General features: G+C 52.2%; 1 protein-coding gene across 1 annotated transcript; it reads right to left on the bottom strand.

The window, feature by feature from the left end:
* Positions 1-1,118: 1,118 nt before the first annotated feature.
* Positions 1,119-15,818, bottom strand: LOC143837013 (chemerin-like receptor 1). The gene is made up of 2 exons (XM_077336411.1): positions 15,538-15,818; positions 1,119-4,654 (listed from the first exon to the last, which is right to left on the bottom strand). Exon 2 carries the CDS (start codon positions 4,648-4,650, stop codon positions 3,691-3,693), a length of 960 nt encoding a protein of 319 aa, XP_077192526.1. The 5' UTR covers positions 4,651-4,654; positions 15,538-15,818; the 3' UTR covers positions 1,119-3,690.
* Between the last annotated feature and the right edge of the window lie 2,182 nt (positions 15,819-18,000).

The following is an 18,000-nucleotide window of genomic DNA, read 5'->3' on the forward strand; positions in this document are numbered from 1 at the left end:
TACAATCTAAGGCAGGGGTAGTCAAACTGCGGCCCTCCAGATGTCCATGGACTACAATTCCCAGGAGCCCCCTGCCAGCATTTGCTGGCAGGGGGCTCCTGGGAATTGTAGTCCATGGACATCTGGAGGGCCGCAGTTTGACTACCCCTGATCTAAGGAATGTCCTCCTTGCCATGTGCCAAAGTACAGCGCCATGCACGCATGGATGTGACCAGGGAGCTGGGGAGCGGGATAAGTACTATGTGGCCAGCCCCCCCCCCCCCACAGCCTGCTAAAGTGGAATGGCAGAAGGAAGGGGGTGGGGGACCCCAGCCCTTACTAATGCATTCATGACCCTGTTCTTTTCTGGCTTTGAAAATCTGGATGCAAAACCCTCTCTTCTTTGGACTGGATTCTTTTGTTTCGCAAGACTGTGCAATCACCTTCCGGGTAATGAGGGGTTGCCAGCTCTGGGTTGGGAAATACCTGGAGTTTTAAGTGAAACCAGGAGTGGGTGGGGAGGGGCTTCAGTGAAGTATAATGCTACAGAGTCTGCTCCCCAAAGCAGCATGTTCTCCAGGGTAACAGATTTCTGTTGCCTGCTGATTAGCTGTAAAACCAGGGGATCTCCAGGCCCCACCTGGAGACTGGCATCCATACACAGTAACGCTGCCCTCTCGCTTCCAGCCCTGGCTTCTCCGGACTGAGCTTTGGGTCAGTCTCCAGCAGTCTTGAATCCCACAGCCTGCCCCTCACCTTCCTGTTCTCCCCCCAATTAGATTCTTCGAAGAGAGCATCTTACCCGGACAGCCCAGGCAAGCTCGATCCCATAAGATCTTGCAAAAGCCTTGCAGGGCCAGTCCTGGCTAGCAGCAGAAGGGGTGACTTCCAGTGAGCAACAGGATCTTGATGCGGGGGACAGGCAATGGCAAACCACCTCCAAAGGACCATTGCACAGCAGCCAGGTTCTCTTGGGTTCTCCTGGCGACACCACACACATGCCCAACAACCAATAAAAAATAATCCGAAGAGCGCCTGTGACTCTCGGCTTTCCCCCCAGCGGCAAGAAGTCCCAGGGACAGCTCAGCAGAGTGGGATAGTTTCCTGGGACTGAGAATGCACAGGAGCCGGCAACCATATGCAGGGGAGTGGGGGACTTGCTTTATTGACAGACATCGAAGCACAGAGCGGGCAGAGGCAAGCAGGCCCGGTCTCGAGGCACTCGACCCCCACGGAGAGAGACAGCACCCCCAGAGATTTTAGAGAGCCCAGGGCATGCCCGGCACAAACTCTCTGTCTTTGCCACCCAGGTGCCCTGTAAGACGTCACACATAAGCATGCACACACCCCGTGAGTTGCCCATCCACAGTAATCCTCCACGGAGCTACTGGTGAACCAAGGCCTGGTGCCGGAACCTGAGCAGATAGATAGCTGGCGGCATTTGGACAGTCACCATGCTGGTCTGAAGCAGCAGAACAAATATTTGAGTCTGGTGGTACCTTGAAGACCAACCAAGGGCCCAGGAGAGCTTTGGCCTTGAGTAAAAGCTGGTTGGTCTTCAAGGTGCCACGGAACTCCGGCATGCCCCCGGCTTCTTACCCAGGAGCTCAGGGTGGTATATGCAGTTCTTACTTTGAAAAGTTAGCATGGAGGGGGAGCCAGAGGGTTGGAGACGCCAGGGTGGGACAGTCCTGGAGATTTGGGGGGCACGGAGGTGGCTGTAAGCTTTTCCGATTTCATCTCCTGCTCTTGAGTGTGTGAGGTCCCTGCCACTGCTGCAGCGGAAGGGAGGTCAGACAGATAGTCCAGTCTCTGAGTTCTGTCCCGACTCACCTCTGCTAAGGACCACACCGGCCAAGGGAAAGCCTCCTCCGTTTTAAGCAAGGTCTTGGGCGGGGGTTGCTGGTGTCCAGTCGAGGCAGTGAACATTTGGTGAGGCAGGGCAGCCAGGGCGAGGCACGCAGGTTGGTGGGGGGGGGGGCAGCCAGGGTGGCAGAAAGGGCCAAGGTGTGAAAGATGGCTGGTTTGACCTGCAGAAGCAAGCAAGTCCACAATACTTGTTCAGTCGTGCATACCAGGAGGCCGCCTGGTTTGCTTCCGGCCGCAGCATGCAGCCTCCTCTCCCTCCAGCATCCGTATTTTCGCCCCTGTGCTGAAAGAAACTGATTTGACACATTCCAAATTGAGACGTTCATTCAGCATTGGCTTGGCCGCATGCAGCTCCAAGCTAAAGGATCCTGTTTGGGTTAAATGGGTGGCTTAGAGGAGGAGTTGTCTATGGCGGCTATTCACATCTACAGTGTTTGAAGACCACTGGGGTTCCCAACTTTTCTGAGCCGCTGAGTTCCTTCAGAAATCTGACCCAGCGTGGTGGGCGCGGCCACAAAATGGCTGCTGCAGGAGGTGGAGCCAGCTGCAAAATGGTGGCCACGGCTCTCCTCCTGTCACACGGTAAAATTTTTAAAAATTGCCGAGGTTTCCGCAGGCCAGTTAGAAGCCCTGCTGGGTGAAAGCCCCAGCTGGCTCGCCCACTTTATAAAAGCACTCGGTGGGCACAAGGGAATGTGTTGGCAGGTGCTGTCGTTGGCTGTTCTTACATGTTACATTCTCCAAGCATCCAGTTAACGTCCTTGAAAATATCACATTTCCAGGCATTATTGTTGAAGGCAAAAGAGCGGGATTTTTCCCTGGGATGTTTCCCAAGTTAATCAGTGGACAGGGCAAAAGATTATCTGAATATTCCATCTTGTCCAGGCTAAGAGCGGGGGTCTCGTTGCCAGGGACCCCATTACTGGTGGGCCATTAGCCAATTGTTTGACTATTCTTCTTTTAATGCGGGAGAACAGGAAAATGCCTTTTCAGATCCTAGGCTACAGGCACAAAAATTGCTTGACCCTGCTGGCTGTTTCCAGCGCAGGACGGCTTTCGAAAGCAAGGCATACCTGTCTTCAGCAACTGACCCAGCCGTACCTAGGCAGGTTGCAGAACGCACCCCTTAGGGCAATGCTGTGGGGCAGAGAAGCCAACGTTGGTGAGGGGTGAGGGGGTAGAAGTTCTGTGCTCACGGTGCAGAATGCTGGCTTAGGGGCACAGGATGCAGCAATCTGGTGATTTGTTTTTGAAATCCAATTGTAGCCCTTTGAAAAGACAGGCAGGCGAGAGCTTGAAGAGGCTGGGTAGGGGGCATGGCTCAGTTAGCAGAGCATCTGCCTGGTAGGCAGAAGGTCCCAGGTTAAATCCCTGCCCTCTGACCTTAATACTGACCTTGACAGGGCCTGATCTGGCAGAAAGCACTTGGATGCCTCCTGTTATAGAGGGCGGGGGGTCCACAGCTCAAGAGCACAGCTCTGCATGCGGAAGGTCTCAGGTTCAGACCCCGGCGGTTAGTAAAGCCATGTGCAAGAGTTGCTGATGGTCAAAGTGGACAACATCGAGCGTCACAGACCAATGGTCTCTCATGATATAAGGCAGCTTCACGTGTTCCACAGTCAGGGTTGTGGGAGCAGAAGCAGGATAATTTGTGCACGCGAGAGACGGAGCCCTCAACTTGCAGAACGGAATCTGGGATTGCGGAATTTGGCACGGAATATGCACTGCCGGTGCCCTTGAAATACACCCTCCGCTTCCTCTTAGCAGGAGGCCCCCAGCTGACACTGAAATGGTACACTATGACCCTCCGGGCGTGACCCCTCTGTGCTTCCGTAGCCGCCCTCAAACGCTGGCTGCTATCGGCGCCTCCTCGAAAGCCGTCTTGAAGACCTGCAATAGGGACCGCCTCACCGCGTCCTGGAACTCCTGCCCCACGAAGACGTAGAGCAAAGGGTTGATGCAGCTGTTGAACATGGCCAGGCACTTGGAGAGAGGGATGGCCACCATGCGCACGGCGTCCGGAACGACAGTCATGGAGATCCGGGCCAGGGCTAGGGCGTGGTAGGGCAGCCAGCAGAGGAAGAAGCAGAAGACGACCCTGGTGACCACCAAGAGGGGCTTGCTGGACTTGTTGAACTTCTTCTTGCGCATGGTCATCACCAGGATGGTGTAGGAGATGGAGATGACCAGCAAAGGCATGAGGAACTGGTAGAGAAAGATGCAGATGGTGAGGACCTCGGCTTCCTGCCAGTCCTGGAAGACATCCAGGTTGCTGCAAGAGGTCCGGTTCTTCTCTATCAAGGTCTCAGTGAAGAAGTAAGAGCTGGGGACGAAGAAGGCCAAGGAGAGAAGCCAGAGGGCTCCACAAGCTGCCCAGATAAGCCGCGGGGTACGGTAGTTCTGGCACCAAACAGGGGCCACCACGAGGACACAGCGGTCGACGCTGATGGAGCTGAGCAGCAGCACCCCGCTGCACAGGCTGAGTCCAAAGAGGCAGTTGGCCACCTTGCAGGCCACGGATCCGAACGGCCAATCCAGGTCGAGGGACAAGTTCAACACGGTGACCAAGATCAGGGAGGTGGAAGCCAGGTCAGCCAAGGCGAGGTTGAAAAACCAGACTGTGTTGGACGTCCAGCGGAGTTTCCAGCCGGTGACCCACAACACCACCCCGTTCCCGGTCACCCCGGTCAGGAAGATGAAGCTGAAGGCCACCCCGGTGGTGACCTTGACTGCATGGCGCACGGCGGGGTCCTCCAGGAGCATGGGGGGAGAGGACTCATTGGCCACTGGCGTTGTTGACATCTCCCTGATAAAAAGAAAATGAGAGAGAGAGAGAGAGAGAGAGAGAGATATCTATTGAGGACAGAATGATTCTCTCCCCCCTCCATTGTGGAGGTTCTAACTTCCAGGACTCAGCCCTTAATAATATGCTTTGAATACATCCAGTCATTTTGTTTTTTTCTGGGAGAAAACCGTTACTCATATCAGTTCTATATTAGCATGCCCTCCCCCCACGCCTTGAATAAATCTTTGTTGGTCTTAACGGACTCTGATTTTATTGTGTTACTTCAGACCAACACGGCTACTCATTTGAATCTTTTTCTTTTCTGTTCTTTTCGAGGATGCCTGTATACTTTTAAACTCTCCTCCCTTTTCTTAGCAGCCCACTGATGGTCAATGAAAACGAGCCCTCGGTGCCCTCATTACAAACAAAGGTCTTGTAGTTACAACATTGGAGATATAGGGGGTTACCGCAGTCTTATTTTCCTTGCTTGTGTGTTCCTGCAGGTTTTTTTTTTTGGGGGGGGGGGGGCGGAGGAGATCTGTTCCACATGCGTTTTGCTCCCCCTGGTGGCGAATTCACTATTGCATTGGTTTACGTCTGGCATAAAACCCTTCCTGTTAAATCTGCAGGGATATAGGACACACAAAACAGTGTGATATTGACTGCTGGAAGGAGCAAACTATGTATAGAACAGAAAAACAGGAAAAGAGGGACTTATAGACAAGGAAAATAGGTATGCGGAAAACCAGTATCTGCCTGCCTCCTGTATATCAGTAGATCCTGGAGCTTTACAACTTGATCAATATTTGAACACATGGCTATAAGCTGCAATCACACATGGACTTATTTTTAGCTATATGGACACGTTTTAATAGAAATGTATGTGTAGATTTGCTCTTACTGTAATATTTTTTATTTTTGCTCTCTCTGCATATACAGTTTCCATCTCTTTTCTCTGTTTTAAAAAAGGTTAGTTACTGGATTTCGGGAAGGGAGCACTGTCCTCATGTAGAACTGCATTTTGAAACCCTGTGTGTTAAGAGGGTCTTTAAGAGGTGCCAGTGAGGAAAGGTTTCATTCAAATCTAGCGGGCTACAAATTCAATTGATGCCATTAGACAAGCTGTCTGCCATCTCAGAATGATGACATTGCTCTGCCCTGCAAGGTTGTTGTATCTCAGTAAGCCTTACAACAGCTCTGCAGAGCTGGCCAGTATTCTTAGAACAGAGGAATGGCTCAGTGGTTAGAGCCCCTCCCTTGCATACAGAAAGCCCCAGGGGTCAGTCTGAGACATCTCCACATAGAAGGATCTTGAGGGTTATATATGACTGCTTTATGCTTCAGGATTATTATTATTATTTTATTTATCATTTGAAGAAGAGCTGTTTTTTTTTATACCCTGCTTCTCAGTACCTGAAGGAATCTCAAAGCGGCTTACAAGCACCTTTCCCTTCCTCTCCTCACAGCAGACCCCCTGGGAAGGAGGTGAGGCTGAGAGAGCCCTGATATCACTGGAGAAGAAGAAGAGAATTGGTTCTTATATGCCATTTTTCTCTACCCGAAGGAGTCTCAAAGTGGCTTACATTCGACTTCCCTTTCCTCTCCCTACAACAGACAACCTGAGAAGTAGGTGGGGCGGGGAGAACCCTGGGAGAACTGTCTGCAAGAACACCTGTAAGAACTGTGACTGGCCCAATGTCACCAAGCTGACTGCATGTGGAGGAGGAGTGGAGAATCAAATCACATTAGAGAATCAAACCACGACGCCCTGCTGGCTCTCATACAATTTGTGTAATATAGCCAGGAATTCCTTAGATTGTTTGACTGCCAGGCAAGAGATGTTCAGAGGTGTCTTGCTTTTGCCTGCCCCCAAGCCACGAGAAAGAGCCTCTTGTGGCGCAGAGTGGTAAGGCAGCCGTCTGAAAGCTTTGCCCATGAGGCTGGGAGTTCAATCCCAGCAGCCGGCTCAAGGCTGACTCAGCCTTCCATCCTTCCGAGGTCAGTAAAATGAGTACCCAGCTTGCTGGGGGGTAAACGGTAATGACTGGGGAAGGCACTGGCAAACCACCCCGTATTGAGTCTGCCATGAAAACGCTAGAGGGTGTCACCCCAAGGGTCAGACATGACTCAGTGCTTGCACAGGGGATACCTTTACCTTTACGCCACGAGACCCACGTTCCTCTGACATTGCCCTTCCAGGGGCAAGCCAGTGCCTACCCTGCTTAGATTCTGAGAGATCTGCCTGTGCTCTCTAGGTCTGCTTCAGGATGACCCCCAGTATGGACTGGCGATGCTGCATACACTGTCTCTGCATGAGCCATCTGACGGTGTATTCATGACGCATGAGAGAGGGGCTGCATCCCCTAAAGTGCTCTGATTCATGGGCAGCCAACCTTTGGACCTGACATCTCTGCTGAGCAATGAGAACAGATCCAGGTAGGCGGAAGAAGCATTGTAACCTGCAAAGAGGCTTGGAGTCAGGCTGCTCTCTGGTCTCTTCCTCCTCCTGTGGGTTTCTCCTGGTGAGCCTTCGCATAAGGGGCATCCCAGGAGCTGTACAAACAGGTACAAGCTGCCCAGTGAAGTTATACTTCATGCTGCTGGAGGTTCAGTTTCCAGGAAGGCCGAGAATCATTACCTCACTGCCCACCATGGAAGCAGCTCGTGGACTAAAGCAGTGGTTCTCAATCTGGGGGTTGGGACCCCTTTGGGGGTCGAACAACCCTTTCACAGGGGTCACAGCAGGGCCCTTCTTTCCAAGGGGGTCCCAAAGGCGCTGACATCGCTCCTCTTCCATTTCACGCACACAACAGCCTTGCGGGGTAGGCCGAGATAGAGCGTTTGTCTGTCTGGAGCAGCGGAAAAGAGCGAGATCGGCACGGTGGGACAAGAGGCAGAACTGAGAAACCCCCGGAAAAAAGCAGTTCATATACAATCCTGAACAAGGGATCTTCACGCCATTGGTCAGTTTGGGTTTAATTTCTGTGAAAGAACCCTTGCATCATTTTATGGTTGGGGGTCACCACAACAGGAGGAACTGTATTAAAGGGTCGCGGCATTAGGAAGGTTGAGAACCCCTGAACAAAAGGAAAGACATCTTGCACCCGAAAGCAGATTGCAGAAATTACTACCGAGAAGGCAGAGACAGCCAGGAGAATCAGTGGCTTTAAAAGGGGAGGGAGACAGATTCACTGCTCCGTCAGCTGCTGGTAGGCGTGATGGCTCAAACCAAAGGGCCACATGTGGAGGCCATAAAGGCCTAAAGCCCTGTGCTAAGAGGGAGGAGGCCTCGGCCACCCCCGGATAAACTGTCTCCGGGCCGTGCGAAACAGAAAACAAAAAACCTAACTGGAATTAGGTAAGAACTGAAAGGCTGGATGTCTGTACAATTTAGAGAACAAGTTATAAAACGATATAAATATTTATTGTGTGCAAATGTTTTATTGCGCAAAATGGAAGAGGTGAAATAAAATCCAGGTGAAAAATGTATGCATGGGCCAAACATATCATATGCATATTTTAGGACTTGGAGTAGCCCTTTTCAACCTTTTGACCCTGAAATAATTGTTCAGACTTCCAGGAGTCCAAGAAATGATGTCACCTGGCCGCACCCCCTGCCACGCCCCCAGAAGTGACATCACTGCCCACACCCTTTTGCTCCCTCCCCCTGCCTTTACTACTACTATGACAGCTGTGACTCATGTAGGCCAGAAAGAAGAGGAGGGGCTGAGAAGACAGCCAAGACCCCCCCCCCTCATATCATGCCATTTCCCAGCTGCCGTGGACCCCCTTCCAAACTCCCATGGACCCTCGGGGGTCCACAGACACCTGGTTGGGAATCCCTGACTTATAGGTTCATTTAACCTTTCAGGTCCAAGCTAATTCCTGTTAGAGTGTTTGTTTTCTGTTTCACGTAGCCTTTCTCCCCTCTTAGTTCTTTGGCCACCGTAATGCCTGTTGGTGCCACACACCTTCACCCACCATCTGCACACAGAGGTAGGAGACTTCCTTTGGCAAGTGCGCTGATCTAACCCGTTTCTTATCTTCAAGTGGCAACTTAGAGAGCCTTTTCCATGGTGAGATTCTCAACCACACCACTGCGCACGATCTACAAAGAGGGCTACTTTATTTGAGAACCCAGAGCAGGAAACCTCTTTCATTGCATAAGATCTCTTTAGCAGGACGACAACCCTACTCAAAGGATTGCAGGCTGTGGGGGACCTCTGGGGCATCCCCCAATTCCTCTCTCCTTCCTTCCTTCCTTCCTTCCTTCCTTCCTTCCTTCCTTCCTTCCTTCCACTGTTCTCTTCCTGCCTGCCTGCCTGCCTGCCTTCCTTCCTGGCTGCCTTCCTTCCTTCCTTCCTTCCTTCCTTCCTTCCTTCCTTCCTTCCTTCCTGCCTGCCTGCCTGCCTGCCTGCCTGCCTGCCTGCCTGCCTGCCTGCCTGCCTGCCTGCCTGCCTGCCTTCTTTCCTTCCTTCCTGTACAACCAACTGTAGCTGGAACGGAGAATGGGTTCCCTCTTGGGCTGCGAGGTCAACGCATAAGAGAATACTGGTTAAGTTAGATGGTGACGGTGTGGTTTGGGAACTCTGGACGCGGGGGTTCTTTTCCATGGTGACATTTCTCCCACGCAGGCCCCCACCCCCTTACGCCGCCACCTTTCCCCCCATCCCTATCTCTATAATTGCAATTCTCAAGGGCAAGCTCAGTTGCTCTGGTTACAACTTCTGCCGTGGCTCGGAAATTTACACAGAGTGCATGAGAGATAGGAAAGGCCATTGGGGATGGAGCTTTTCTTTGCGCAAAGCATTGAAAAGCGTAGTCAGACTGCAGGGCTGTTCTGTTCACATGAGAAGGGGGCGGGTGTTGATGTAACCGGGAGCTGGTTCGGCCCGTGTGGTCCAACTGGGCACACTGGCTCTGGGTGCCATTCAAAGCTCTCAGGCTATGTGGGGGAACAGAGCTGAATCAGCAGGCAGAGGCTAGTGGACCAGAGGGTGTTGTGGCATTTTTTTGGCACAATAAGACTACCAAGTTTTCATGAGCCGTTTCAGGAGCATGGTCTGGCAGGGCTTATAAAAGGCTCTATTTGCTTGGCACACCACCAATAACTAGGGTTGCTAACTTCCAGGAGGGGCCTGGAGGTCTCCCCAAATTCCAACTAATCTCCAAACAGAATTTAGTCCCCCTGAACCCAAAAGCCTGCTTTGGAAGGTGGACTCCAGGGCATTTTACCCAGCCCTCCCCAAATCTTGTCCTTGGTGTAGTGGTTAGGAGTGTGGACTTCTAATATGGCAAGCCGGGTTTGATTCCCCACTCCCCCACATGCAACCAGCTGGGTGACCTTGGGCTTGCCACAGCACTGATAAAGCTGTTCTGATCAAACTAATATCAGGGCTCTCTCAGCCTCATCTTCCTCACAGGGAGTCTGTTGTGGAGAGAGGAAAGGGAAGGGGATTGTAAGCCACTTTGAGACTCCTTTGGGTGGAGAAAAGTGGCATATAAGAACCAATTCTCTTCTTCAGTAATATCAGGGTTCTCTCAGCCTCGCCTACCTCATAGGGTATCTGTTGTGGGGAGAGAAAAGGGAAGGTGACTGTAAGCCACTTTGAGACTCCTTCAAGTAGAGAAAAGCAACCTATAAGAACCTATAAGAGCCAATTCTCTTCTTCTTCAGTCTTATCTGGGATCTCTCAGCCTCACCTCCCTCACAGGGTGTATGTTGTGGGGAGAGGAAAGGGAAGGTGAATGTAAGCCGCTTTGAGACTCCTTCAGGAAGAGAAAAGCAGCATATAAGAACCAACTTTTCTCCTCCTCCTCCTCCATGGCTCTACTTCCAAATCTCCAGGAATTCCCCCCCCCCTACCAAGAAGTGTTATTGTCCCTCCTCGGTTTTGGAGTTATGTGTTTGTGAGCTTACCTGGGGACACAGATATGCTTTAAATAAATCCTAATAATGGTTTCTGCCTTGATCAATTCTTTTTCTTTTAAGGTGCCCACAAGTCCCTGTTTTGGCTGCATTAGATGAACCCAGCTTTGGCCTTCTGGAACCTCCCTGTGGATTTGCACCAAATGTTAATTAAATGAAGAGATTTATTAGCTAATTAGCCCTGATCCTAGAGCAGGCTTTCTCAGCCTGGAGTTTCTTGACAGCCCTGGAAGGATTTCCTGGATGGGTGGGAATTAATTATTATTTAAAATATAGTTTAAAATTTTGTTTAACATTTATTGGATGATATCATCATATATGATCATGTCAACCTGCTCCCCCCCCCCAAAGAAAGGCCAGTGATGGGCCTGGAGGGGATGGGAAGGGGAGTGGCCCCTGGTGGGCGTGTCCACAGCCTTGCTTCCCAACTCTATTTTGCAGGATTGTGCCACTTCTGGGGTTTCTTAAAGCCTGAAAAATGTTCCAGGGGTTTCTCAGTGGTGAAAAAGTTCAGAGAAGATGCCCTAGAAGGAAATAAATCCAGTCATATCAGAGTTGCAAGCTGAAACTGAACAGCCAAACAGCAGAATTTTGAATTTTGTTTTTTTTTTTAGAATGTTCAGGTTTGGCTGGTGTCATTCAGTTTGTGGTGGGGGTCAGATTTTAGGCACCAGACGTTTCCTACTTGGAGTGGGGGAGAAACCTGCTTCACAAAATTCTGTAGAATGCAACCTCTGGCGGTTGAATTACGGAAAATTTACCAGGGAGCTTTCAGTCTGAGCTTTTATCTGTTTTGCCCTCCACAGCAGATCTTCCGAAGGACGCAATCCTGTTATGCAACAGCATAATGAGGCCGCATTATTTACTGAGCTATTGTTGGGTCTCCGTACAGGTGTTGGGTAACTTACAGGTGACTCCAGGTGCTGTTTGAACACCCAGCAGCACATTATGCAGAAAACTTCCCACAGTGGCTGCTCTCCATGAAGGTGCTCCTGGGCTTTAGTTCAGCTCAGAGATGCCTCCAGCAGATCACTTAGGGTCGCCCCTTGTGATAAACAGACATAGGGCGATGGATCCTACGAACCCTTCTCCTGGGGTTGCCAACCTCCAGGTGGGGAGCTAAACACGAAGGCTGTGGGAGGCAAATGCATAATGAATCTTCCCCGTTTGTTTTGTGACAGTAAGAGCCTCAAGAAAGGCTTCTGTATTTTAATTTCCTTATCAAGAACTCCAGGTTAGCAGCTCTAGGCGACATAATTGGGATTCTGATGAAGAGTCTTGATTTGAAAGCAGCGTTAGGGGGAAACGGCCGAATTCTTGATCCGCTAGACATAAGGGAGTTCTCCATAAGCAAGTTAAAATAAAGGCCCCTTTATTGAGGAGGCTCTTACTGCCACAAAATGAACTTTCATTCTATATTTGCCTCTCACGGTCTTCATGTTTGGCTCCCCATACCGTGTGGCCAATTTGTTCTCGTGATTTTAACCTGCAGGAGGGGCCTGGAGGCCTCCTGGCATCGGAATCAAACAAGGGAAGTTGGTCTCTACAGCACTGCCTGCCCAGGGGCTGTTCTTCCAGGGCTTTATCCTGAACCTCCAGGAACCTCCCCATCCAGAGTTGGCAAGCCTGTGCCTTTGCTTCCCATCCGGGAGAAACAGGGATTTCCTGGGCTTTTGTCAAGGAAGCTGAGGCACAACTCCAGGCAGAAAAGGGTGCACACTGAGATAGCATTCCCTGTTTCTTTTCCTCTGCTTTTCCAGTTTTGACCCAGAATATTAGGACTCAACATTCCATGCGATGCTTTGGCCTCCCCCAAATGCTTTGGACTTCCCCAGTCACCCCTGCAGGACTTATACCCTCCTTTTGTTCACTTCTGGGTGCCCTGAGCTGCAGTTTTCCCCCCTGAAAAACAGCTTGGTGTAGTGGTTAAGCTTAGCAGTTTCTAACCTGGACAACTGGGTTAGGTCCCCCCCTCCTCCTCCACATGCAGCCATCTGGGTGACTGTGGGCCAGTCCCAGTTCTCTCAGAGCTCTCTCAATCCCTCCGGCCTCGCAGGGTGGGGAGGAGGAAGGGAAGGTGATTGTAAGCCGTTTGAGATCCCCCCCGGGTGGTGAAAAGCAGTGTATAAAAAACCCAACTCTTCTTCTAAACGTATTTGGAATTGGTGGCTTGGGGCTGGAGGGAAAACGGTCACTTCCCCTGGCCATCATGAACGGCTTTCCTTGGGGACCTCCCCTCCTCGCCACCCCTTTGGCTTCGTACAGGTTCAAATGAGCGTATAGCAGTGGTTCTCAACCTGGGGGGTCGAATGAGCCCTTCACAGGGGCCACAGCAGAGCACGCAGCTTGGTTGAGGGGGGCGCCATCCACACAACAGCCTTGCGGGGTAGGCCGAGATAGAGCGTTCGTCTGTCTGGAGCAGCGGAAAAGAGCGAGATCGGCACGGTGGGACAAGAGGCAGAACTGAACCCCAGAAAAAAAACAATTTATATACAATCATGAACCATGGATCTTCACGCCATTGTTCAGTTTCGGTTTAATTTCTGTGAAAGAACCCTGGCATCATTTTATGGTTGGGGGTCACCACAACATGAGGAACTGGATTAAAGGGTTGCTGAGGAGATAACTGCAACCCGTGGTGCTGAAATGAACACCCCCTTCCCAGCGCTGCGGGACAACGTGGGCCGCGTGGCCTTTTTGCTGCACCGTGGGAGAGCTGCACCGGCTGAATGTCCACCCACATCTACCCCCCCCCCCCCGCCTCCCGCCGCGTAAAACACACACAGTCCCAATTTCGGGGCTTCCTCAACTGCTTAACGGACAGAGGGGGTTGGCCGGAGCTGCGCACGCTTCGAAGGCGGACATTCAACCGGTGCTGCGTCCCCGCCCCCATTGACGGCAGGGCTAAGCGCGGCTCCCCGTCCGGGCCACGTGCTTGGCCGCCGTCGAGCCTCATTAGGCGCCTAATGGCTGCGCGTCCAGCTGCCGGGCCGCGAAGAAGCAGCCGCGGGAGCCGCGCACGGATTGGCCCGCCTGGAGCGCGGGTCTCTTTGGCCAATACCCGAGGGGGATGGGCGGGGACCCTTCAGTGGGGTTGGATTAGGCTGCGAAGTTTCTCCAGGGGAACTGTGCCCACGGATGCCAACCCCCAGGTGGGACCTGGAGTGACAGCTCTTCTCCCGGATGGGACCTTTGGGGGGCGGCCTCTAGGGCTCTGTTCCCCTCTGAGGTCTCTGCCCTCTCCAAATCGTCAGGAGCTTCCCAGCCTGGCATCCCGACCCACCCCGCGCCGGTGGCCACAGGGGACCCGGCAAACCTTACTTGAGAATCAGCTGCAACCCATGGAGATCTCCAGCCTCCACCTGGAGGTTGGCAAGTGCAGCTCTCACTCACTGTCCCGGGCGTTCGTTCAGGTCATGCTACGGTGGTTTGAGATAAGTGGGGGCGGCGTTTGGGGAGGGGTTAACGCCTAGAGTTGACTCTCCAAAACGGCCGTTTTCTTCAGGAGAGCGGTTCTTTGTCGTTTGGAGATCAATTGCAATTCCGGGAGATCGCCAGACCCCACCTGGAGGCTGGCAACCATGAATTAAGCCCTCCGTCACCCGCACTACCCTCTCCTCTGCCCCCCCCCCCACCGCAGTTGCCTGGCACTCCCACCTTCCAGATATGTTACACCAGAGGTGACCAAACTGTTATGGCTCCAGATACTTATGGATTGCAATTACCGTGAGCCCCTGACATCCATGGGCATCTATAGAGCCACAGTCTGGCCACCCCTGTGCTCGAGGGCATTATTCTGAACATGGGGTTTGGACTGCGGACCCCCTTATCTGGTTCCCCCACCCATTCTGCTTTCTCTAGCAGCCCCCTGCACACTGAGGTCCGCATCTCCCATATTGTGATTTCATAGCTTCACACTGCGTCTTTTAAAAACGGAGCCTCTCTATCCGGAAGCAGTCTACCTCTGAAGATCGGCTTCTGGATGCATCATATATGCGATGTTTCTTCTTAGTTCTGCGCTCTTCAAAATGGAACCTCCCTATTCATCAGCACTCTAGCCCTGATCACTGACTCCCAGAGTCATTGGAAAAGCGACTGCTTAGTTTTGCACCATTTAAAAAGTGGTGCCTCCAAATTCAGAAGCAGCCTATCTCTGATCTCTGGCCCCCAGGCCCGCTGGAGAGGCACTTTTCCAAACAGAGCCTCTCTGTCCAGCAGCAATCTACCTCTGATTTGCCAGGGGCTGGCCACAGGTAACCCTCACTCCAAGGCTCTAAGTAGGAGCTGGCCGGAGTCATGCCTTGAGCCTTGACTGACCATGGGTGGGGGGGCAGAGCGCTAAATCAAACCCACTTTGGTCATACCTCGCCCTGCGATTCTTCCCACTCTGCTTTTGCCCTCTCAGCCTGCCCTTCCTCTCCCCCCCCCCCTCTACAGTGCAGCCACAGGATCAACAGTTGTCTGCCGTCTCTTGGAACGGGATTCTTGTTGACGCACAAATGGGTTTTTATTGTCGCTTGGAGCCCTGAAGTATTTGGCGAAATGTGTTTTAAATAAAGAGCCCCGCAGTGGCCTATAGGGATGAGAAGCGGGGGGGGGGTGGTGGTGAGGGGGGGCAGCTGGTCTCCGGCGAGAAGGGAAGCGCACATGAATGCCCAATAATGCATCAAATCTCCTTGCTTGAGCACAGAGGGACCCATGCCTGATCTTCAAACAGGCGAGATGCACGAGCCTGGCACCACCCCCGGCGAAATCCCACAGGGACGTTTCCCAAAAAGTTGCCCATCTTCTGAATTGCCCCTTTAGAAAGGCAATTATTATTCCTGAGGATGGTCATTCTGAAACCTGCTAGCAATGACAAATTGTCTTCCCCCAAAGCCTCCTTGAAGGAGACCAGCAATTTCTTCTCAAGCGGTCTGGGTATGGGGGGGGGGGGGGGGATGGAGAAGCGGCCCGGAACAGAATCGTGTCCTACCTTGCCGCTGGGGCTGCCGGTGGGCTGCCACCCGCCTCTCCCGCTGGTTAAAGGGCCGACGCCTTCCCTCTGCCCATCTGCCGGGTGAGCCTCAGGTTGGTTCCCCCGGCAGGCAGAAGATGCTCTTCAAAGGAAGCCCTGGGCGGGAGGACAGGTAGGGATGTGCCACTCCTCCTCGGGCGAGGCCAGGGGCTGGCTGTGAGCGAGGCGGATTAGCTGTTCCTTGCCAGGTGCTTCTCTGGGTTCCACCGCCTGCGGGAGCCGGGAGAGCTTGTGCTGAGGGGAGTGAGCCGAGCTGAATGCGGAGAAAACTCCGCTGCCCAATCGCATCCCTGCGAGATCCAGAGGGGTGTCTCCCTCACGCTTAATGGATGCCACAAACAGCCTCACTCCCCTCCAGCCCTTTCCTTTTCTCTGGCTGGCTGTAGAGTCCTGCCTAGGGTGGTGTGGAGGAGCTCAGAGGTGGAGGAGCTCGAGTTCGAGGGTCGCCTTTGCCCCAAGCTCTTCTGATGTTTTGAGTGTCTGAAAACTGAAAAAGCCCAAAGATTAGTTGCCTTGGCCTCAAAGGGCTGTCATATGGCTGCTCACCAGGCTGGCCCGCCTGGCAGGTTTGTTGTGGGGAACATGGCAATTTTTGTGATGCGCTTGGACCGGAGCAGGGCGAAAGCTCTTTCTGGTGGCTTCCTGAGGATCTCTTTCACACACGTGAACCCCAGACAAGACAAGAGGCATGCTGCTTTTCAAGAGAGGCATGAAACCAGACTCCAGTCATTCCTTTGAGATCGACGGGGTTGATTCCAGCCCAAAGGTCCACGAAGCAGGACGCCCTCCGTTCAGCCGCAGCTGGGATTATTTTCTCTAGATGGGCATCCTCAGCTGCGCGCCCACTTCAGAGCAGCACAGAACTCTTTGTGGGTCTCTGCAAGGTGAGTGCCGGGTCGCCTCCCTCTCTCCCTCTGCAGGGAGTGAAAAGCTGCAACTTTTCCAGGCTTGGGGTGGAACGGTGATGGGGACAGCTTCCCTACCCCAGTTTGTCTGTTGAGTAGCTGTTGTGAGTCCAAAGGCTCAGGGCAGGAAATCCAACGTGACAACCGTCTCTAGCCACAAGTGCATTTCCCCAAGCTGCTTCCTGCTGCTTCTGCTGATCTGTATTCATTGGCATAGTTAGCCGGTCCTCCCTTCGGGTTGTGGACAGACGCATTTGTCCCAAAGAGCTGCATCACCACAGCATGCCCTGAGTAGCGCTTAGGGCTGCCGAGCTCCAGGTGGGGCCTGGAGATCTCCAGGAATTGCAGTCAATCTCCAGACAACAGAGGGTGGAAGGTGGAATCTATGGAGGGTGGAATCTATGGATTTATAGCTAAACGAGGTCCTTGCACATCCCCAAGCCCTGCCCTCCCCAGGCTCCACCCTCCCTCCCTCCCTCCCTCCCTGGAGTTGGCAACTCTGTGTAGACGTGTGAAGTGCTGTCAAGTTTCTTCTGCCTTCAGGGGATCCTACGAATTAAAGTCTGCCCAAGGATCCTGTCATGGTCAGGCTTGCTCTGGTCTTGGGGACTTCCTGTATTGAGCCATCTCATCCTGTGTCAAGTCCCTCTTTTCCTGCTGCCTGCAACGTTTCCTAGCAGGATTGCCTTTCCCAGCGAGCCTGGTCTTCTCATCATGGGACCAAGGCACGATCAATTCCATTCAGTTCTTTTAAACCAGGGGAGAGTTCAGACGTGAGTGGATCCTGCATAGTGCAGGCTGGGGGTTGGACTAGATGACCCATGAGGTCCCTTCCAACTCTATTATTCTATGATTCTATAGATCTAGAATCCCTTATTGGTCTTCTTGGCAGTTCACAGTGTGACTCTCCTCCAGCACCACATTTCAAAGGAATTAGCTTTCTTCTTGTCAGCTTTCTTCATTGACCCACCACAGGTCTACGGAGAGTGGTGGGATGTAAATCGAATGAATGAATGAATGAATGGTATGAATGAATGAATGAATGAATGAATGAATGAATGAATGAATGAATGAATGGCGAGTAATTAAATGTGCATTTTTATTTTTGCCGCCCCTTCCCCAAAGACTGAGTATGGGTAACAGCAATTGTATGATCCAGGCTTTGTCAACCAGGGTTTCATGAAACCCGGGGGTTTCTTGACAGTCCTGAAAGGGTTTCCTGAATGGTTGGGAATTAATTAATTTTTAATATATATTTTTTAATTTGTTAAACATTTGTCAGGTGAATTGAGCATACATGGCCATGTCGATCTGCCCTCCCCTCCCCTCCCCAAATGGCCAATGATGGGCCTGGAGGGGGTGGGAAGGGGAGGGGCCCTGGGTGGGCGTGTCCACAGCTCTGCTTCCCTACTATATTCTGCATGATCACACCACTTCTGGGGTTTCTCAAAGCCTGAAGAAAGTTTCAGGGTTTCTCAATGGCAAAAAGGGTGAGAAAGGCTGGTATAAACAATAC

The sequence above is a fragment of the Paroedura picta genome, chromosome 5 (assembly GCF_049243985.1).
Source record: "Paroedura picta isolate Pp20150507F chromosome 5, Ppicta_v3.0, whole genome shotgun sequence".
NCBI lineage: Eukaryota > Metazoa > Chordata > Lepidosauria > Squamata > Gekkonidae > Paroedura > Paroedura picta.